Below are 23,201 nucleotides of genomic sequence, written 5' to 3'. Positions count from 1 at the left end.
TTGGTTAAGGTGAGAGGTGTCATTTGAGCAAATGAAGTGAGGAAATGAGTCATGTGGATTTCTGAAAGAAGAGAATTCCAGACAGAGAACAGCTATTGTGAGTGCTCTGGGATGGTAATTGCAAATTATGTTCTTGGAATAAATAAGTATTGTGACTTGAGCAGAATGAGGGAGAGCTTAATTAGGAGATGAAGTCAGCAAAGCAACAGGAGGTCATATTTTGTTGGTCTTTATAAGTGATTATGAAATCTTTTACACTTTTGGAGTATTTTCAGCACAAAAGGATTGCTCTGGCTAGAATACTTAGAAATCTGGGGGAAGAAGGGACTAGGGTGGTTATTAAAATAATCCAGATCAGAGATTATGGTGTTTGGACCAGGTGACATGAGAAATCGTAAGAAGTTGGATTTTGGGTATAAACCATAGAAGCAACATTTGCCGGTTGATTAGATGCGCTATGCAAGAGCCAAGGGTATCTCCAAAGGTTTTGGCCTAAGAGTGGAGGGATGGAATAATTATTAATCGAGATGGGGAAGACAATAGGTAAGACAGATTTTTTTTGCAGGAAGATAAGGAATTCAGTTTTAGACATGTCAAAATTTTGTTACATCTAGATGGAAAAAATTGGTGGTTGAATATATGAATTTGGAGTTCAGTGGAGAAATCAAAGCTATAGATACATATTTAAGGATCATCTGCATATAGAAGGCATTTAAAGCCATGATATTATCACCAAGGTAGTAATCATAATTGAGGAACAAGGACTGGTTGAGCCTTGGGCAATTCAGTGTTAGGAGAATAGAAAGAACCAACAAAGAAGATTGAGAAGAAGCAGTTAAGTCAGGAGAAGAAATATAAGAATATTATGGTATTCTGGAAGCCAAATGAAGAAAATGTGTCCAAGAGAAGAATCGAGCAGCTGTGTCAGATGTCTCTATGGTGGAAGCTGATTTACCTCCATGCCCTTGTTACAGCTGTACAGGGGCAAAGAAAGATGATTTATCTTTAAGGAGGTGACTCTGAGCTTAAACAGATAATTTCTGCCTTTGTCCAGCTGGCCTGAATGTTTTCATGTGGCCATACTGAACACCAAAGGAATATAGTCTCTATCTGTGTGCCTGTAGGTTCATCTAAAATGTAGAGGCTTCTCTTTCTAGAAGGAAGAAGAGAGTGGACACTAGGGAGCAATTAGTAGTCTTTAGCATGCTCACTCTGTGCCAGGTGGAGTGATAGCCACATAATACATTTTTTCTCCCAGAAAACTCCCTTCTCATACATGTATATTTGTACAAAAGGTGTAACTTTTAAAGCTAACAAAAGGGTGTGTTGGGAACAATTCCCTTTGTGAAGGAGTTGGATGTTCCTATGAGTTTATCCAGCAAAAGGTTATACCTCTTGTGCCGGAGGCCAGGATCCAAGATACACATCTTCATTTTCAAGATTTTCAGTATGCAGCCATGTTCTTTCCTTATATGGTATGGTAATATACTTCCCTTCACATTATATATTTCTTATATCTGCAAATGGCGTAATAGCAACTTGTCTAGGCTGACGTTATGTACAACCATCTTGTCCTACGGGGCAGTTGGGAGAACTCACTGGAATATTAAAGAGTACACAACAAAAAAGTGCAGGGGTTTGAGAAAAGCATGCGACAGAAAGCAGATGGAGCAATTGTCGCCCTCCCATACAGACAGATCTGAAAAGAGAGTAGGCTACAAATCACCCTTTTCTACAATTTCACCAGTTAGATAGGTCATTCTGGTTTTTGTGGGAGGACAAGTGAGTGAGGAGTGGAAAGAAGGTGGAGTCTCTTTTAAATACTTCCAGGAGGACAGACTTTCCTCCTTTGTGGGCTAAGGCAGGCATGGGTGGAGTGTTTGTGAATGGCTGTCCCTGTCAGAAGAGCAAATGATCACTTTGTGGGATGACAATGGCAGTAATGATAATTGTTAGTAATGTGTGATTATCCTGTGTCTTATTTCTGTGATTGTTTTTTTTAAAGACTAGACGAAGCAGATAAATTTCATTAATTTTGGTTGAGGGCATATGAACACTATGGTTTGAGTACTCTAATATTTATCAAAAATGGGGCAAATTCAAATGCATATCCCATAGGTTTTACTTGATTATCAAAAAAAAAAAAATGAGAAAAAGAAAGTGCAAGTAACAAAAAGGGATAATAAATCTTCTCCTTCTTTCCCTAAGGGCAACTAGACAAGACCTGAAGTAGAATATGAAATGAATATTGCTTTACAAACATAGGAAAGTAACATTATTAACATAGGTGTCAGAACTGGGCAATAAGAGATTAGAAGATGAAAGTCCAAGACTACATCAATAATTTATGAATGCTTCCATATGTTGTTGCTATATATATAGAACATCAGATTTCTACTTGTCTAGTTATTGTTGAATAATTATTGCTTTATAAGCTCTTTTAAAAATTAAATCAAGGCCATTCATATGCAAAGAAGCCCATAGTAGCTCATTAACAAAATTTATATTCCTTATTCTTTAACACATTTGATACTGTCTTGGTTTGAATATTAGGAAGTGTTGACTCTAAAGGAGTTTTTGCCATCTCCTCATTCTTGGCATACTCTTTCACACATTATAAGTAGATATGTAGATATGTAGTCGTTACATGAAAGAGAACTATAAAATAATGGGACTGGTTTCCTTCACATGTAGAAAGTAGCCTTTGTGATCAAGCTATGTATATACTGAAAATAGGATTCATTTTATCTTTTTTTTTCATCAAAAATGACTCCTTATTCATGGTCTCTCCAATCAGAATATGTTTGTTACTCCTTTTAATGTTCTGCCTACAGTGCCCCAGACATATTACTTGGACAAGAGACATGGGAAGGAACATTTATTTAGGGCCTACGACCAGCCACACAAAATTTAGTGGCTTTAAACCTTGCAAGACCCGCCCTCTGCCCTCAGCCTCTCCACACACAACCACATCCACAGCAACCATACATGCATACGTGCTTAACATCCGTTCTTGAGAGGGAACTATGTCTTACAGCTTTTTATTGACATTTCTTCTCTTTCATTCCCAAAGATTTTAAAGTTCCTCTACTCCTAGATTTTACTCCTTTACTTTTCCCTCTTAATCATTCCTACATATTTACCAGAAGTGCTTATAGGGCTTGGAAGTAAGAAAATTACTGTACCAGGCAGGGTAAATTTTGTTCTCAAGTAAGAGTCAGCCTCCCTCCTTACTTCTCATCTTTTCTTTCACTGATTCTCAGTCATCTCTCTAACACTATGTCTTCTGCAATTGACTTGGTCCAAGTCCTCATAGGAGGGAAAACTGAAAAATAAGCCATAAGTTAAAATGTAATGTGTTACTTATATGCATAAATTGTTTTGGGGACACTGAGGTGCCTTGGAGCTATGCTTTGGGATTAAGGAGGGCTTCTTGGAAGAGGTGGTACTGGAGTAGAGTTCTGAGTGTTAAAGGAAGGGCCTCTTGGGGAACTGGGAAGCAGCACGTGCAGATACACAGAGGCATACAACAGCATAGCGTGCTCAGAACACTTGGATGACTGGGGAGAAACTGAGAAACTGACTCTTGGTCTGGAGCCATTCAAAAAAAAATCCCTTTTTTCTTGTGCCATATCTCTGGGAAGGTGAGATTTTTATAAAAGGGCTCTGGTTTCTGCTCTAGGAGATAACTACCATTCTTTAGCCAGGAAATAGCCTCTGAGAAGTCCATTTGGAGCAGTTTCCGGACATACACTTATCAGCCTTTTGTTTATCAGAGAGGTGCACCTGTTTATTTGTTTCTGCTAATCATTAAATTATCCATTTTAAATCAGGACAGTTTCCTAGAATTAAATCCTGGGGAAAAATACCATAGATTCAGAGTACCAGTTCTCATTCTTCTCTCACTTTTCTCTCTGGATCCTTTTATTTTTGTATGTCTTTATAGGCACAGCCGTAGACTGTTAAGTTGAGCCTTATTTCTCTCTGTAGTATTCATTTATAGAACCATACTTTTCAAGTTTGGGATAATAGATTTGCCAGGAAACATACATGTACTTTTTTTTTTTTTTTTTAAGCAAAAAGCAGAGATAGTTAAACCACCTGACTGAGAATTCTTTGGATAGCCATTAGTATTTTCCAGGGAAAATACGGTCATATGCAACCAATAGATCCTGTGAAAGTTGTTAAACTACTAACTTTTCATTCTAGATTATTAGTCACCTTTGGGCTGGGCAGGTGGACTTAATAAGCTGTTTTTCATTCAGTAAGTAGTACACTGCACCACGTCAAAATCTGAGTATATAAAAACAGTGCTTGTTTTGGCATGGATTTTACATATTTTGAAAATATACAAGTAATCATCATCTTCTTGCTAAAAAATGATTTATTGTCATTTTAGGTGGTGCAGGCAACAGGAGGTCCTGAACTAGCCAGTTCAGTACTCAGCCCCCTATTGACTAAGGACGCAATTGAGTTCTTAAATTTTACTGTCAACAATGATGAAAGACAGCTGTGGATGTCACTGGGCGAAACGTGGATGAAAGCCAGGTAGATGTATATGAGTTTAATACCTGTAATACTTCAAGTATTGTTCTTTGTTATTACAGGAATCTAACGAGATGTTTACTTTTAGCCTTCTGCGTATGAAAGACTAAGCATTACAGGTGAAAAAGCCTAAACCCTTAAAAAGCCAGTCTAGTGGGGAAGCTATAAAATGTAAGGCATATTAACTGCCCGGAGTGACTTATAAACTGCTGTTGTTTGGTAAGGGAGAGCCATCAGGAAGAGGATTTGAAGAGGGGGGTAGTTAGCTTTCAAAGAAGAGCTGGCATTTAAAATCAATAGATAATAAGAGTAGTATATTATGTAATACATATGTACACACTATACCGATAGTGTTCGCCAGGCACTCTTCCATGAACTTTATATAAGTACTGTTGTTATCCCTATTTTACAGATAACAAAACTGAGGCCTAGAGTGGTTAAGTAATTTGCTCAAAGCCATATAACTCTTAAGTGGCAGATCTGCAATTTGTACCTGGCAGTCTGGCTCTGGAGTTGATGTTCATAATTATTTTGCTGTGCTGCCTTTCAGCTGGATGAGTAGGATTTTCACAAATACATAGTTGGGAAGGGGCCTTCCTAATAGAGAAGCATGAATGAGGGCATGAAGCAGGAAGTCAAGAGAATGGAGACTGAATATGGGTTTAGCTGGTATATAGACTTTGGATAGCAGGTGCTTGTGGGGAAGGGGGCGAGGAGGGACGGTGTTAAATGAGGCACATGGAAATAAGCAGGTGGGCTATGAAGGCTCCCACTGCCATGCTAAAGAGTTGGAGAAGATTCTATAGGCTGTGGAGAACCAATAGCTGTGTGAATAGGAGTGTGACATAATCACATCTGCATTTTAGAAAGATCAGTCTGCTAGTTGAGCCTAGCAAGGACAAGGACCAAAGTGAGGCCAGGAGGCCCCTTGGGATGCTGATGCTAGTGTAGAGATTCCTTAGTAAGCAACATTCCCTGGGTCTGGAACAGTAGTAGTGGGAATGGAAAGGAGGAGGGGATCATTTTAAAAATCGTATTTTTGTCAGTAGTGATTGTGGAAGACGAATCATTTACATTGCCTCATTTAACATTGCAGTGTTAAAGTTTCCTAGGCAAGGCAAAAAAATATTTATCATTTTATGATATGTGAATAAATAATTTTTGCCTTCCTAACCATGGCCCAAATCATTTTTTTCTCTCACTACTTAGAGTGAGTCATTCAGTGTGGTCACTTAGACGCTTTTCTTCCTAATGCTTTTGAATGGGCTAGCCTAAAAGTAATGGATCAGTTCATAATTTTTTTCCTCCTCCTTTTCTTCTATTGAAACACATATAAACGGTGTTTATATATAAAATATAAAACTTACATTTTGGACTTAGGCAACAGCTTGTGTTGGGATATGGTTTACATATTGAATGGTTTACCAAGCAAAAAATTATTTAAAAGCCCTGTAGTTGTTGTTTTTATTTTGAAAACAATATTTAAATTTATTTATATACTAATATAACCTACTGTATCATGCTATTTATATATTGTACTTGGTTAAATAGATTTCTTAAATCTATTAGATTTTCATAGTTTATAGTCTTATGATAAGCCTAGGTGGGATCTTTTAGTATTTTCCCATGAAACTTACTAAATTCATCAGATCTCCTAGTACAAAAATAGCTCAGACTTTCCAATTTCTTGATTTTGGGTCCTACCTCAAAATGAGAAAATGAATGACCATTGGAAAAACTACATCAAAAGGAAATATATCGTTAGCTCTTGACAAGAGAAAAGGTAATTTTTTAGATCCTAATTGTTAAGAGTATTAGGAAATGAATATACTGATTTAAAAATTCATAAAGATAAAAAGATCATGAAGGTACATAATAATCTGAATAAAAAGACTTATTTCATCAAAGTAGAAATATAACCTGAAGAATTAATCTTTCACTCGTGAAAGATAAAACAACACAGTATAGCAGAGATGAAGCTATAATTTCTGTCCCAGTTATTTTTGTGGTTCATGAGTGATTAGGAGCTTGTAGAAATAAGCCTCGCTTAGAGTCATTAAATAATGAACGGGTAATGATTATGATTCCAGATTAGTCCTAACTTGATTTTACTGATTAAAGGCTCACTGATAAATTTAATTTATAAAATTGGTAATGTTTCATTTAGGGGACTTTGTAACTTAAAAAAATCATAAATGTTAAGAACATTCTCTGTTGTTTCTCTTTTGAAAGATATATCTGGTACCAGGAGGGTTCATACCGAGGGAGGGGAAGGAAGGGAAAGATGAGAATCTGAAACTACTTTATTTATTTATTTATTTATTTTTAAAGATTTTATTTATTTATTTGAGAGAGAGAATGAGACAGAGAGAGAGAGAGCATGAGATCCGGGAGGATCAGAGGGAGAAGCAGACTCCCTGCTGAGCAGGGAGCCCGATGCGGGACTCGATCCCGGGACTCCAGGATCATGACCCGAGCCGAAGGCAGTCGCTCAACCAACTGAGCCACCCAGGCGCCCTGAAACTATTTTAGATACAGGAGAAGTTCGTGTTCTAAATATTGGTAACACTTCTAGCCTCATGCTCCTTTTCCAAATTTTCAAAACCTATATCCGTGTTACGAAACTGAATTAATGGAGAATTGAGGCAGTGTACCGAAAACAGATCATGAAGCAGGATTCAATCTTCCTTTCATTTTGTTGGCATTACAGACTAGTATAAGCATGTTCACTTTCCCCTTTTGAAGAGAGAGAGGGCAGATGAGGTATGCTTTGTTTCTGTTTGTTGTTATCTGTTTTTTTTTTTTGTGGCTAACCTTATTGAAAGTAATTTTGAACATGGATACATTTCTTAATTTTGTGCCTTACTGTCCCTCTACAGAGCAGAATGGCCAAAAGAGCAGTTCATCCCACCGTATGTCCCGCGGTTCCGCAACGGTTGGGAGCCCCCCATGCTGAGCTTCATGGGCGCACCGATGGAACAAGATCTTTATCAGTTGGCTGAGTCTGTGGCAAATGTAGCAGAACATCAGCGCAAACAGGAGACAAAAAGATTATCCACGGAGGTGAAGTTGTTTAGCATAACTTTTTGTAGAAAGTGCAATAACCTGTGCATTCTCTTGTAATTCTGATTGTGACTTCTCGTTTTATTGATCTGAAGGTTGTTCTAGAACCAATGACTATATGTCCTGCTGCCCTTGGTTACCTCTCACCTCTTTGTCATTGCCGTGACAGTTGCTTTGTTTCCCTGTGAAGCCTAATGCCAGCCTTAGAGTCCTGTTAGCACTCACCCCTACCCACCTGCTAGTGTTCCCTGAGCCTTGGTGATCCCGTTTCAATTTGTGAGTGCCTGCTTTCTCCCCCTGTCAGAGAATTGCCCCACCGCTGCTTGGCTTGTTCTTTCTGTTTTTCTCTCCATCGTCAGACCCTTAAGACAGCTCCCTGAACCTGGGTCCCTGAAGCCTGTCCCAAGCAGCTCTTTCCCAAATGTCCCATTTCTTCCCTCCTTCCTCCTTCCTTCCTGCCCTCCTGCCCTCCTTCCCTCTACCTAGTTCTAAACCCCGAAACCTTCTCAGCCTGGCTAGAAGGCCAGAGTGTCTTCTGGACTCAGTCCCCAGGCTCAAATGATCATTTATAACCCTAATACACCCTGAGGAGATCACAAAATTTATTGTGCCTTTTAAGTATTTAGTAAGCTTTAGAGTATAACCTATTTGGGGAGCAAATTGAGAGATTGAAATTGGGTAAGTTATCTCTGCACATTTCTTAAAAATGATTTTCCTGTGACTCTTTCTTGTTCTGTCAGAAGAGAAAATCAAACATTGCTTAAAGCTGAACCAAACCAAATAGAAGGATCAGAACCCAAGGAATCAGATGAATGAGGTCTAGTTTGGCGAAGAAACAGTAAATGATGACTAGATCCTCCTTGAAGTCCAGTTCATTTCCTTTATTTAATTCCATAGATTAATTTTCTCAGAGTGCTGTGGGTATTTATAAAATGGCAAACATGATATGAAGGAATGATTAACGAACCAGACTAAATCTTCACTTTTAAGGAAAAACACATAAATTAATTTTTTAAAAATCAGTCCCTTGGACAGTAACCATAATATGGAAGATTGGTTAAATTTTGAAACTTCAGAAATAAAGCAAATACACTGCTTTGAAGACATATATTTTTTTCTAATGTAATTGTTTTTTCCTCTGGTGCATCGAAGGGTAGAGTCTCTAACTGCTGTCCCTTCTAAGTGATTAAGACAATGACCTCAGAGCCTTTGCATTGGTTGGAAGTCCCTCTCCAGACCTCAGCAGTGTGGATTTTATAGTTCAGACCTCAGCACTGTGGATTTCCTTTACTCATAGAGGGCAACTTTTTTAGAGGAAAAAAGATGTAATTGAACATGAAATTATGACACACTTGTTGTTGCTATAGTTACAGCCGACTATTTTCAAATCACAGAAATTTCTAGCTTACAGTCTTTGTATCTTAAATAAGAAAATAGATCCACTTAATGTATTGCCTCAGAAATTCACTTTCGTGGGTTCTTTTTCAAAAACTTGCATATTTAAAGAGAGAGTCATGTGTTCTGGGCTTCCAGTGTAAAAGTTGTCTACTCTCATGGAAGAAGTAATTTTAAAGGAAGAATTATTGAGAATCTTTCCTTGTGATGAGTTATCACTTTCCTGTTGTAAACTGTTTTCCATTTTATGGCTTACGTACTTATCCAGAGGTGTAAAAAAATGAAAAGGACCTGCTAGCTGTTTTAGGGGATTTTTATGCCTTAAGGTTTTGTTGGAAAAGAGGCCAACTAATGGTGATTTAAAATGCATAAAAAATGCAATCATCCCCAGAAGAGGAACTTTATTACTTTATTGCTACTAAAATAAATACACTCAGGACAAGACTTGGATGATTCAGGATCTGGTGGTTTTGTGTAGAATCGAAAGGCTTGGGTGACGTGGGGTGTCAAACAAACATGGGTGGCAATACTCAACTTTTTTACTTCCTCTGAACCAGCAGCAGCCCTAAACAAGCTTGTGTAGTCATCACAGTTAGACATACGTCATCATTTCTCTCCTCCCTTGCAATATTTCTAGTCACTCTCAGGACCCAGTGATCTCATGCTGACTGACCTCACTCGGTTCTGTTCAGAGTTAGCCAAAGGTGAGGGTGATTCTAACACCCTCTTTATAAAACATTGCCTAATCATCTAGTGCCTCTCCTCTCAACTAGGGAAATGATAAACTGAATTAATTAAGCTACTTATTTGTCTTTTTTAAAAGGATTTTATTTATTTATTTGAGAGAGAGAGAGAGAGAAAGTGAGCACAAGCGGGGGTGGGTGGAGCAGCAGAGGGAGAGGGAGAAGCAGACTCCCCGCTGAGCAGGGGGCCCGATGCGAGGCTTGATCCCATCTGGGATCATGACCTGAGCTGAAGGCAGATGCTTAACCGACTGAGCCACCCAGGCACCCCCTTATTTGTCATTTTTAATTTCAGCTTTATTGAGGTATAATTGACAAAATCATAAGATATTTAAGGTGTTCATCTGGTGATTTGATATGCATTGCAAGAGGATCCCCCCCCCAGTCTAGTTAATTAGCACATTGACACATCTGTCACCTCACATGTTTATCTTTTTTTCTTTTGGTGAGAACATTGAAGTTCTATTAGCAAATTGTAATTACACAATACAGTGTTATCAGCTGTACTCACCATGTTTTACATTAGATCCTCAGACCTTATTCATTTATAGCTGAAAGTTTGTACCCTTTTACCAACTTCTTCTGATTTCCCCCAGCTCTTGGCAACCACTTTTCTACTCTGTTTCTATGAGTTCAACTTTTTTTTTTTTTTGGATTTCACATGTGAGTGATACCATGCAGTATTGTTCTTTTCCTCTTTGGCTTATTTCACTTAGCAGAATGCTTTCAGGGTCCATCTGTGTTGTTGCAAATAACAAGATTTGCTTCTTTCTCATAGCTGAATAATATTCCGTTGTATATTTATACCATATCTTTACCCATTCATATGTTGATGGGCACTTATGTTGTTTCCGTATTGTGAACAAGGCTGCAGTGAACATGGAGATGCAGATATCTCTTCAAGATCCTAATTTCATTTCTTTTACTATTATACCCAGTAGCAGGACTGCTGAATAGTATGGTAGTTCTATTTCTAATTTTTGGGGGAACCTCCATACTGCTTTCTTTTTTTTTTTTTAAGATTTTATGTATTTATTTTGAGAGAGAGAGAGAGAGAACTTGTGTGAGCTGGGTGTTGGGGACAGAAGCAGACAGAGAATCCCAAGGAGACTCCCTGCTGAGCACAGAGCCGGACACAGGCTCAATCTCATGACGAGGAGATCATGACCTGAGCTGAAATCAAGAGTTGGACACTTAACCGACTGAGTCCCCCAGGCAATCTCCTCCATACAGTTTTCCATAGCAGCTGCACCAATTTACATTCCTACCAACATTGTACAAGGGTTTCCTTTTTTTCCCACATCCTCACCAACACTTGTTATCTCTTGTCTTTTTGATGATAGCCATCCCAACAGGTGTGAGGTGACAACTCATTGTGATTTTGATTTACATTTCCTTGATGATTAGTGATGTTGAGCACCTTTTCATGTACCCGTTGGCCATTTGTATGTCTTCTCTGGAAAGATGGCTATTCAGTTGCTTTGCCCATTTTTTAACTGGATGGATTTTTTGTTTGTTTGTTTTTTCCTCTTGAGCTATATGAGTTATTCATATATTTTGGATTTTTAGTCCTTATCAGATATATGATTTGCAAATATTTTCTCCCATTTTATAGTTGCCTTTTCATTTTGTTGATGATTTAAGCTAAGGTATTTAAATGGTGAAAACTGTTTCTTTGCATTTGTGTGTTAAGCATATTCTAAAGGAGTAATATAGTGTGGGTATTTTGACATCCACACTAGTCCATTGGAGAAACCTCACCTACACCATCTGTGTTTAAACATATCCCTACTCCTGCCAACTCTGTCATTAGGATGAACTATAGTAAACATGTATCTAAGACTTTTCTAAAACATTTCCAGTTTCAAATATTTTGCCCTAATGAGTTCATAAGCAATTTAAATAGCCAAGGACTTCCAGTACTTCATGGTCTATTGTGCCTCCTCCATACTTGATTACATATAAGGAAACAGCATAAAATCTTTACATGAATGGGTTTTTTTTTTTTTTTTTTTGTCTCTGTTTCTTATTTTCCCCATAGCTTTGAAACCATGTGCTCATTGGGGCCCGTAGACCTCAGTTTCCCCTCCTGGTAGCACCCAGTGCGCTCATGTTGGAATTGGGTAACTACAAAAAAGAATTACTTCAGCATTGTCTTATCCTGTATTGATTGTCAAGATTAATGTGTTTCTGTCTTTCTGTATTTCCTTCTGTCTTTCTGTATTTCCCTCAACAGTAAATCTGATAATAGTAGCTGCCATTTTTTAAAAAATAAAAAAAATAGGGTCTGTGTATCTTTAAAAAATGAAAGTGTAGTATAATTTTAATGCAGGGTTTAGGTGATTTTCATGTGGTATTATTTACTTTGCTAGAGTGGTAAGGGTCTGTTCCTTAAACACAGAGAGCAAGGGGGAAGAGTTTTATTGTTGTTTTTAAACCAGTTTTATTTTATGTAAGCCATTAAAGTCTACCTACTACCAAAATCACTTATTACTGAAATTCCTGAGGAAAGAATTTATTGCTTGTATACCCACTTATTTTCAGAATTACAATTTAGCTTTGGTACTAATGACTTTTCCTGTTATAAATAGGTCTTTGACGAAAATGTATCACCCCCTTTTCATAACTTGTTAATAATGGCCAAACACTTGAAATTGAGAAACTGATCACAATGTAGTGGAAGGTTTTGTTGACTGATATTAGTGGTCATTCCAATAGCCTTAGTGACTCTTTAATCTCTCTTCCCTCTGTCTTTCAGCAGTCCAGTGTATCAGAGTATCCTCCAGCTGATGGGTATGCATTCAATAACATGTACACAAGAGGGCCCCATCCGGACCAAGGGGAAGCGGTTGTGGCTTTTAAGCCAACTCCTAATCGCCACGTAGATAGGTAACATTTCACGGGCACCACTTGGAGAGCTGCAGATAACTGTCTCTAATTTAGTGCAAATAGAGGTCCCGGTGTCTGCATTGTTCACTACTTCTTTAAACTTTCCATCTGTTAATTGTTTCAGTTGTTCCTTTATAGAATTTGCTTTGATAAACAAAGCCTCTATTCTATAATTCTTACTGGAAAACCTCCAGCCTATAACTCTAATTTAGTGCAAATGCCTTTGGATGACTTTCCCTTTTCAAAAAGATGCTCTGACAAAATCTGAATTAAGAAAGAAGAATTGTTTTTGAAACTCTCCATTAGTTTATACCAGATGGTCTCTAAGGATCTTTCTGGCTCTGTAACTTTTAAAGGAAACAATTTCCATCATTCTCTCCCCCAACAAAAACAAATCTTCCTTAGATAGACCTATTTCTAAGTATAAACTAAATATTTAGAAGGAGTCAGTGCCTTATTTGCCATTCTTGCCATTTCATCTTATTATATTGTATTTTTACTTTCCAGTTTTATATTTCATTTATTTTCCCATAGTTTCACTCTTGAAAAAAATTCAGTGTGGGCAAAGATGGAGAATTGAGATGGGGGAGAAATAAAGGCACTGGAGTAGGTTCACCTCTTCAGTCTTGTTTAGCAGCCTCAGCTAATGAGGTTGACATTGTGGCCAACCCGTCTACAAAAGAGAAAGAACAGGAAGTAAAAAAAAAATATGGGAGAATGGTCATTCAGATGAAGTGGGGTAGAGAACTTGCCCTGCTACCTTCCTACCTCAAAGCCTCACTCACCATGAATGTTGCATTCCCTTTCCTTCTTCTCATTATACCTTTTTCTTAATAGAATCTAAAGAGGATGGGATTTAAAATGTTTGATTTTTGTTAGGAATGATAACGGAGGTAGTACTTAAGTAACTGGTGTGGAAATTTTACAGATATTACCCTAAGGACACCAGTAACATATTAGATTGAGTATAAAGTCAGCAATGAATAGTACATTTTGAAAATGCCAACATATGAAGGAAGTTTTAATTATAGATTCAATTTTTAGTAGATAATACATGAAAATTATTTTTGAAGTTTAAAAATTATTTCATTGAAATTCTTCTTGACTAACTTACTACTCATCCTAATATTTTCCTTTTCTTCTTTGGAATTTGCTTTTATAATTATTTTTATTACCCTAAACTCTGTTACATCCCTGGAATGCAGTAAACGCCATGCAAAGTATAGGCATTCTTCAGTGAAACTTACCATGCCATTAGGTAAACCACCTGTTGAATTTAGAGCCCTCACCTTTGAGGGATTATAGTTTACTGGTATCCAAAAGCAGTTTGTGTTTTAGAGTTGTCTCCAATCATTGCAGACTCCATGTCAGCTCTCTATCAAGTGCATATTTATTACTCCAAAGCCATACATTTTGATACATTATAGATCTCTTAAGAAACTTTCATGTATCTGAAAAATTGCAAAGTATGATTTTCAGATTGATTACTGTGGTCAGTATCATAGCTAAATTTAATCTGTAGAGGACAAGAAATTGTAAACCATGAAGACTTGTAGATTCTAAAGCACTTTACAAAGTGCATGCTGGGCAGTCACCTCTGAGACACTCAAGATAACAAAGACTTCAAGAACTACAGCAAACTTTTCTTTTTAACTTGCTGGTTCAGATACACAGTGGCAGAGAGTTATTCTATCCTTTGTTATAGTGTACTCAACTCTCTATTATTAATAGTGATTGTTTTCTAGATCACGGAAGGGGGGAACTTGAGGGGAAGGAAGAAAGGACACTAACTTTTCTAACTTTTGAAGTGGTTGAACTCCCCCCCCCCCCCCCAAATGAAATCTAAGTAGAATGTAAACATATAAACTAGGGAATAGGGGTGGGAAGCCCATGGAACAGTTTTTAAATTATTATTATTATACAGTAATTATTTGGCTTTAATATTATTTTTCTCACTTTTTCTTATTTTTTAATATATCAAAAATGGCCAATTGGTAGCATAGCTTAGGGGCCATTTTTTTCATTGTCCCTCATCTCTTCTGGAGTTGCTAAGAGATTGCAGATTACCTGTGATGACATGATACATTGTGTCCACAATTATAATGCTGGCCCTGCTGTGATTCCAGAGGACCCTGGTGGGCCACTTGACAGGGAATGATGAACAAACATCTTTAGTTCCTTTCTGCTTTTTCTCTTGTAGAAATGAGTAAGGAAATGTGGAAAGGTAAATGAAGGAGAAGAGGGAGTAAAATTAATAAGAAACAGTTAAAGTTATTTTATTACTGAAATGAATACTCTATTATCAGTACATTGTTGATATACCAAGTTTTATTGTATTATATATAGAAGTATTTTTAAAATTATGTTAAATCTATTAATGGTCATTTAATGATTAAAAGGAAGTATTTGGTTCTTTGAGAAAGTTTTGTTTTTAAAAAAACATAGGACTCTTGGACCTGTTCTTACTATTAAAATAAGTTTATAGGGAATTAATTAATTAGGAAGTGTTATTAGTCTTGTACGTAATCTACACCTTCCCTTGCAATTTAGGAACTGGACAAAGCTTTCATTGTCAATAAAAATTGACAGTCATAATTTTTTAATATGAATTAAAGACATTGCTTGAATTAGTGAAATAAACATATAATTTAAATTACCACTATGGAAATTATCTTCATTCTCCTTTAATTTTATAAAAAATGCTAATATTGATCTTTGTCCCAGTTCTTCCATGGTGGAGATGCTAATTGACAAAGCCATATCCCAGTATATTTAATGGACAAAGAACTCATAGATTTGCGTTCTAGATTTGGCTTAGTACCCACTAACCTTGTGATTTTGCCTTATTTATTTTTGCCCTAGCCATAGTTTGCTCATTTTAATAGTGAGAACTCCACAAAGTTTTTTTTTTAGTTCTCATATTCTGTGTAATGTGATAAGCTAAACTACTCTTGAAATAATTTGTCAGAATGTTTTCTGGTAGGAATTAGCTTGCCTTAATGTTTTACTTCTGTTTTTAGCCTTTAGGAAGAGCTAGCTGAATGATAATTTCTTTTTCTTTTTATAGAAATTATGATCCACTCAAAGCACAACCCAAGAAATATGCCAAATCCAAGTATGACTTTGTGGCAAGGAACAGCAGTGAGCTCTCAGTTCTAAAGGATGATATTTTAGAGGTAATAGAATTTTACCTTTTTTATACTCTTAATAAAATGGATTTATTGTATTCCTCTTTTGGTATATATCTAAACCTTCCTCAAAGAAATGCGGAGGTCAAGAAATTATTCTTCGGTGTTATTTTATTTTATCAAGGATAAAAGTATATTATAGATGCTTATATCTATTTAGGAGGGGGAGCTGCTTTATCTTATTTTTTTGTTTGTTGGGTTTTTCTGGGGGAGGGGGTGGAGGACAGAGATGGGGATGTGGAGGACAGAGGTTGGATTTCTTGGCTTACTTTGTCCTCTTTCTTCTTCTGGGCTTTATTCATTTTGTAACCAAGGCTAGTTATGTAAATGCATCATAATGTTTTAATAAGAACACTTTTTTTTCTTCCTGTCCTAGTACCCTCGCACAAATATACCCATCAGCGAGTAAGCTAATGATTCTGGGAATAATCTACCATGACTCCCAAATCTCTTTCTTAGGTCATAACGGAGAGTTCATCTTCTTTGATAAATAATGTAGGGTAGTGACAATGGTTTTTGTGAAAAGTAATGGTTTTCATACTGTCCCTTCCTATTCAAAGGATGTAGACAAAAGACCTCTCCAAGCAAGTCATCTTAGTCATCTATAAGTACTTCAGATAATGCAAATAGTGCAACATTCTTGGCAGGTAATGAGGACCTCAGGTATATTCATGATCGTGGTGGTTCCATACCTGTCCTATACTAGTGATTATAATTATTAGTGTAACTCCTGGGAATCATTCAACCCACAGTATGTTGATAGTAAGCCAGTTTATTAAAAGTGAAAAGAGTTTCTTGGTCTAAGGAATGAAAATTGAATTTCTTTCATAGATTGGTTTTGGTATGGAGTGATGCCTTTATCTTTTTGCGTGATGACAGATCCTTGATGATAGAAAGCAGTGGTGGAAAGTTCGAAATGCAAGTGGAGACTCTGGATTTGTGCCAAATAACATTTTGGATATTGTGAGACCTCCAGAATCAGGATTAGGGCGTGCTGATCCACCTTACACGCATACCATACAGGTATTTATGACTTTTTACCAAAATTTAACTTTTATAAACTTTCATATTCATCACTTTTCAATGGTATTTAAATACCTTTTGTGTATTAATCATTTTGAGACTTAATTTGTTGTACAATTTGTATAGTTTTTTTCCTAGGGTAATTGAAGGGCAATGGTGAAAGATACAGGGAAGAATATGTTTTTTCTGATTTATTTCTTCAGAAAATTGCTCACAATGTTTACCAGCAAGTGACTGTTTCTCTGAATGCTATTTTTTTCCCATCCTACAATGCTCCTGACATGTGGAGAAGTAGTATTTCTGCCTCTTCACTCTTGCCCAGAGCCTTCCTCTCCAGTGGCTTCCTCTGGATAGAGGGTGGCACTGTGACAGTGGCTGGGTGTCCAGCAGCTCATCTTCTCCATCTTTTGCCCTCATTCTCTTAAATGTTCCGCCACTGACTAACTTTGAACTTGCACTCTTCTCACCTTACACTAACCCATGAGTATTCAGTTGGACTATAATATTTTTCCTGTCTTGATTTTATGATCAACATACACTTACGATATAGGGTAGATAGGTCGGGCTCTCTCTCCTTGGTCATAAGTAAGTTTTGAGTGATATGCCACATTTCCAGGACTTTGGTGACCCTGGGTATCTCATTCATCCTATCATCTGAACTCACTCATCATTAAACCCTTGGGATTTTTGACCTGTGACAGAATCTCTAGAGTCTGGTCTGCTAGCAGAGGCAGAATGGAGGGAAAATCTCAGGTGTAGCCTGTGAACCGATGCTGGCTTCTGTATCGGGCCCCCAGGAAGAATTATTTTAATTTTCAGAATCTTGAGCAAAAGATCACAGCTGATGTTGTGCCATAAATTTGAGTAGAAGCTACATAGAATAAATATGCTGTGAAATAGTTAATTTTCGTGCCAGGTCTAGGCTTAGTAAGATACAGATTGTCCAAACCTAGAATTGTGATCATACTCTGCCACTGCCATGACCATTCATTTAGTTATTTTTGGCTCCTCATGGCGTTCAAGTTGAGTACAGGTCCTGTACTTATTTAGAGTGACCTTTGGCCTTATTAGAATCCAAGAGTCAAGCAAACTTAAAATAAAGAATTCGTGTACAATTTATGTATCTTGATGACCTAAAGTGATGGCAGTGGAAATTCTGTTTGCTTTGCTTGTTTTGTCTGGTCTGATGTGCATATGTATTATGTACTTAATTTATGTTCATCATTTGTCATTAGCTGTTGATGCCAAAGAAGGAGTTTGAGTTATTCAAGGTATGGTCTGCTCTATTTCCTGTGGATTTTTGAAGTGAATTTTCTCACTTAGTCTGAATACCTTTTTCTTTCTTAACTTCTTTTCTGATTTTGAGATGTAGTTACTTGACATAACATAGGCTCCTGCCTGGTTTATAAATGCCAGTTCTTTACATTCTTTCCTGTAGAGATTTAGACCAAATGCCTTAAGCAGTGTTAAAGAGTATATGCTTGAAATATATGCCTAAAACGGTGATAGAGTATATACCCTTTGAACTTATGGAATGTTTTTAGCAATTACCTTGTGAGAAGCTATAAGAAACACTGTTCACAAAGGTTATCCCTGGATGCTGCATATGATCAGGAGCCAAGAGTTTATACTTTAGAGTTAAAAACAATTACTCAAGTTTGTGTGTGGGGTATGTGTGTGTGTGTGCATGGTTGCTAGGAATGAGCAAATACAATACAATACATAAAACTTGTAAATAATATCAATTCTAAGTATTTTCTCCCACCTGAGATTTCCTAATGAATTTAACCTCTTTTACCTTTGCCTATTTATGTGCAGTCTTGTCTTTATCTTCAATTCTGACTCTTGGCCTGAGCCATCAGTTGATGTTTCTGTTTAATGGTTGCTTCTGTTTAAAACTGAAGTAAAACTATTAATCTGTATCCTAGGTAAGGAGAGTACTTTTTGAGAGCATAAAAATCTATCCCTCTTTTCTTGAACAGAGCCTCATCTTATATTTTTGTCAACTTTGGCACAACCAAGAAATTTTTTAAGTGCTCACAAGTTTCAGGAGTTTGTTTTGCTACTTTATGTAAATAGAAATGTGTGGGTATTGCCTGCTTGGTCTGTTTCCTTTTAAACTTTTCAACACTATCTGACTGTCTTCTAAAAATTTCTGGATGCAACTCTGAATACATAATGCATGTGGAAACATTATAGAAGCTGTGTGTGTGTGTGTGTGTGTGTGTGTGTTTAGGTTAAGAGCCCTACTTTAAAAGATTTTATTAAAAGCAGTTTATTTTTTAACAGCTCCTGAAAACTTTGGGCTGAGCCCAACAAAACCACCAAAATCTTGTAAAATTTTAATAAGTAGGCTTGACAATCTGCTAACTGGCATAAATCCTACTCTAAAAGAATTCCTCTTCTCAAAGCATTTGTAACAAACACACACACAGTGACTAGATAAAGTAAGCTGGAAAAGAAGAGCATCCTTGGAAATATATGCCAGCCACTTTATATCTGTAATAACAGCGTTAGCAGTTATTTATCTAAAATATCTAAAATATCTAAAGAAATATCTAAATCTTTATCTAAAATATCTAAAGAAAACTCTGTAGCTTATTTTGAGATGATAATTAAAGGTACCCCCGTATTTATGTAGATTCCAGTGATCCTAACCCCCTTGCCTTAGAGAACTCCACTGGATTACAGACAAACCAACAAGCAATTCTGTGTCTTATTCATCTCTTCATTCATTCACCTCCCAAATATTTATTGAGTGCCAGGATCTTGCATTTGATGAAAAGGAAGGAGGACAGAAAGCCTAGCATTGAGCAGATCCTCCCTAAAAGCCTGTAACCCATCTGCCACGGCTTTGCTCCTTTGTGCTTGGAGTATGACGAGCGCTGACCCTCTCTCTCCTCAGAAACGGATGACATACTTTTTCCCTGGTATCTTCTCTTCATTGAGATAAAAATTTTGAAGGAATTTAAGGAAACTACTTCTTGCAAAAACATTTTAGATCCCTGTACTGTGCTGCAGAAAGATCTGTAGTGCCGAATTGCTTCAGATCCCTTCACGTGCACAGATAGCAACGGTATTACCTCCCAAGTAGCAAGTGCCAGTGGTCAGTGCTCACGCTGTGGGCCAGGCATTGCTTAAGGACTTCACAAATACTCAGTTCCCACAACAAATCTTACGAAGTTAGGCACATTTTATATAGGAAGAAACTGAGGTATGGGGAAGTAAGTCACCCATAGTTACATAGCTGCTTGAAGCCAGGATTGGGAACCCAGAACTCTGGATTCAGAGCCCATGGGGAATCGGGCTTAGAAAAGAGTGTTTTCTCATTTTGTATTTACATATGGTTTTCACTACATGAATGCTTCAGGGACATTTTCTCAAAATAGTTTTACCATGCATTGTACTGTGATAAAAGTTAATCTGATAGTTAACCATCTTCAGAATGGGATTTCTGCCTTACCCATCAGTTCCTTGGATTTCATCAATTCTTTCATTTTTTTTCATCGTTTAGGAAAACAATCCAAGTTACATAATTTACTTAGAAAGTAGACATCTTGTGAATGGTCGGAATAAGGGAATTAGCTGTAAACTGTTCCATGTAGCATCTATAAGTCACCAGTGTTTTGAAAATGCACAGAGTTGTGACTCTTCCTTTTCCATACCCCCGTGTTTCCTGTGAGGACTAATGGCGGTCCCTGGGCAGGGGTGGGGGTGGGGCAGCACTTGTCTGTTCACACACTTGGGGTTAGAGATTCTCTTCTGACAGCAGGGATGCTAGTACCTGCAACAGAAGTTAATAGGTGTGGAATTGCCACCTCATGTCCCTGAGAGTCTAGGTTATTTAATATCCTCACATTTGGAGTGATTTTTAACAACTCTGTAAAGACTGCCATTCCCACCAAATGTGTTTCCCCCATGGGTTCCACAAAATTTTAAAAATAAAAGGGAGGGAGGTAATGAAGAATTTATGAAAGATATGGAACACTAAAAAAGATTTAGCATAATCACAGGGAAAAGGAAGTAGGTGCTTACGAGAGATTATGGAGAAATGAAGATAAATGACATACGTGTTGATAAAAATTTTGTTGTTGAGCATTCTAGGACTTTGTTGTATTTTAGCTGGGCAACGGATGGATATCCAGGGTGCTTTCTCCCCATCTGGAATCTACTTGCCACGTAAAGTTTCCTGATACTTCTTTTGACTTGATTCCCAGACCTCTGGCACTGTGACTCTTCATCTACTCGCGTTACCTTCTTGCCCATATAGATTCTCTTGCTGTATGGAAGCAGAAACGAAACCCTCCCTGCTGTTATTTCTGGTGTACTCAAAGGCTTGACTAAAGTCTTGCATTTATTATTATTAAGTCTATGTGCTTATTATTATTATAGATACTCTTACTCTACCAAGGTGCAAATAATTATGATTATTTGGTCACTACGGTCCCGTGAATTAAACAGAAAGTTTCCTGTCTTCTCTGTTTCCTAGCAAGAGATACTGTGATAGTATGGAAAAAGCCCCAATCTAGATATTGATAGTCCAGGATTCTAGTCCTGGTTCTGTCACTAACGAGCTGTGTGACCTTAAAGAAAGCATTTTATTTTTCTGTGCTCCAGTTTGCTCAGCTGTGGAATGGAGGGGGTTGTCAACTTTCATGATCTCCACACTCCAGTCTACATATAAACATTTGGTATTTTTCTCTATGCATGTTTAAATAGCCCTAGATTAGAAAGGGAAATATTTCCTCTGGGTGACTTTTAAACCCCTAGTGGTACTAATTTCACCCCATGTTATGAATGCTCTGTTTTTCAAGCTCAGTCCCGATATTCAGATACTGCTAGATAGACAGTGACCATTTTACTAAAGATGTTTTCATATTCATTCCAGCAGACCAACTTCCTGATAATATTCAGTTCTTTAAAATGTGTTTTTTAAAATTAATCTCCGAACATTCCATTCATCTATTAATTAGAGGCATGGTTTTTAGATAAGCATGCTTACTTTTTACTGTGCCTTATGTGTTGACATTTTCCCAAGTATTTCTTGTAATAATTTGAATAGTCTTCTCCCTCCCTCTCTGTTGCGTGCTCTCTCTCTCTGTCTATATATGTATATATATCTATATATCTATTATATAGGTATAGATGACCACATATGATTACTATTTATATATAGTAATGACTGCCCAACATGCACATGCGCAGAATTATAAAATTTTGTTTGTTTACACTGCTTACAAGTTTAAACCTAAAGCTCACTAAATGATATATATTTCCTTTTGTAAAGTCAGCTTTTAAAGAGGGATTAGCCTTATATTTAATCTGCTCTAATTGTATTCTTTATAAGTTGTAAGAATAAGATGAACCTATCTTAATATTTTTAAAACACAGTATACTAACATACAAATAGTTACTGAAATACTCTATACTCTTTATACTGTAGCATGATTCTATATAATTAGTTTCCATGGCTAGATAAGAATGATGGAAACTAATTATATATTTACAAGCACCTTCACTGGTTGATTGGTGGGCAGGTAATTTTACTGTCAAAGAACTAATTTGCGCACGTGTTCTGATATTTGATGTGAATTGTAATTGATATTATTTTAGTTCCATCTCCTGTGTTAACTTTCTCATTTGATTTGATTTGCTCCATTTTCCTAATAGCAATTACTTGGCGAGCTGTCAGAGGTAACCCACATTTGTTCCCTCATGGCACTTTTCTCTAATAACATTTTTTGGATTCAGTTTCTGGACTTAACACCCTCCAAATGTTCCAGCTGTGCCTTTTTTTTTTTTTTTTTCCCCACTGCAGAGTTCCAAAGAAACCAAATTTAGACGAAAAATGTGTAGGTTAAATTTTTAAGAACAGTTCCATTTCAATGGCTTTGTTGGGCTTGCTTGCATAACTTCCCCTCTGAAGCAGTATCTTGCATGAATCAGGAGCTTATCTCTAAATAACTTTCTTTAATCCTAGGAGAATTTCAGCTTTAATGGCTAAAGAAAAGTGACTCATTCTGCCTTAATTATCAATAAGAAAGTAGATTTGCCATGGGGTCTAGTAATTCTTGACTCCTTTCAGAGAAACAGAAGACAAAGAGAAAGAGATTTTGTTTTAAACAGAACTTTAAATATATTTCTGGAAGATAAAAGGCAAGAGTTAAGAGGGTGACAGTCCCTGTACAGAAGTTGGTCCACATCAAGGTGACCAGTCATGTTGGCTTGCGCAAGGACGTGGGACTTTCAGTGCTAATACTGGGAAAGTCCTGGGCAAACCAAGAAGAGTTTGGTCAAGATTTTTGGGGGGCGGGACTTAGAGCTTCAGTACTTGGTTCAAGAGAAGAAAATTCAG

The 23,201-nt window shown here is 37.0% G+C and overlaps 1 protein-coding gene across 8 annotated transcripts in view; it reads left to right on the top strand.

Moving 5' to 3' along the window:
• Positions 1–23,201, top strand: part of EPS8 (epidermal growth factor receptor pathway substrate 8) — a 199,053-nt gene that overhangs the window by 161,919 nt on the left and 13,933 nt on the right. For 7 of the 8 annotated variants that reach the window (XM_032391809.1, XM_032391802.1, XM_032391804.1 and 4 more), the window contains 5 exons: positions 4,400–4,548; positions 7,425–7,608; positions 12,505–12,635; positions 15,703–15,811; positions 16,703–16,846. In XM_032391809.1, coding sequence (XP_032247700.1) covers positions 4,400–4,548; positions 7,425–7,608; positions 12,505–12,635; positions 15,703–15,811; positions 16,703–16,846 — 717 coding nt within the window. The remainder of the gene's footprint in view (positions 1–4,399; positions 4,549–7,424; positions 7,609–12,504; positions 12,636–15,702; positions 15,812–16,702; positions 16,847–23,201) is intronic. The other variant, XM_032391808.1, reaches the window with a different exon arrangement.

Source organism: Phoca vitulina, unplaced genomic scaffold (assembly GCF_004348235.1).
Source record: "Phoca vitulina isolate PV1807 unplaced genomic scaffold, GSC_HSeal_1.0 scaffold64, whole genome shotgun sequence".
Classification (NCBI taxonomy): Eukaryota; Metazoa; Chordata; class Mammalia; order Carnivora; family Phocidae; genus Phoca; species Phoca vitulina.
Note: the sequence above shows the minus strand (reverse complement) of the source record. Positions and strands in the feature narration are given on the sequence as shown.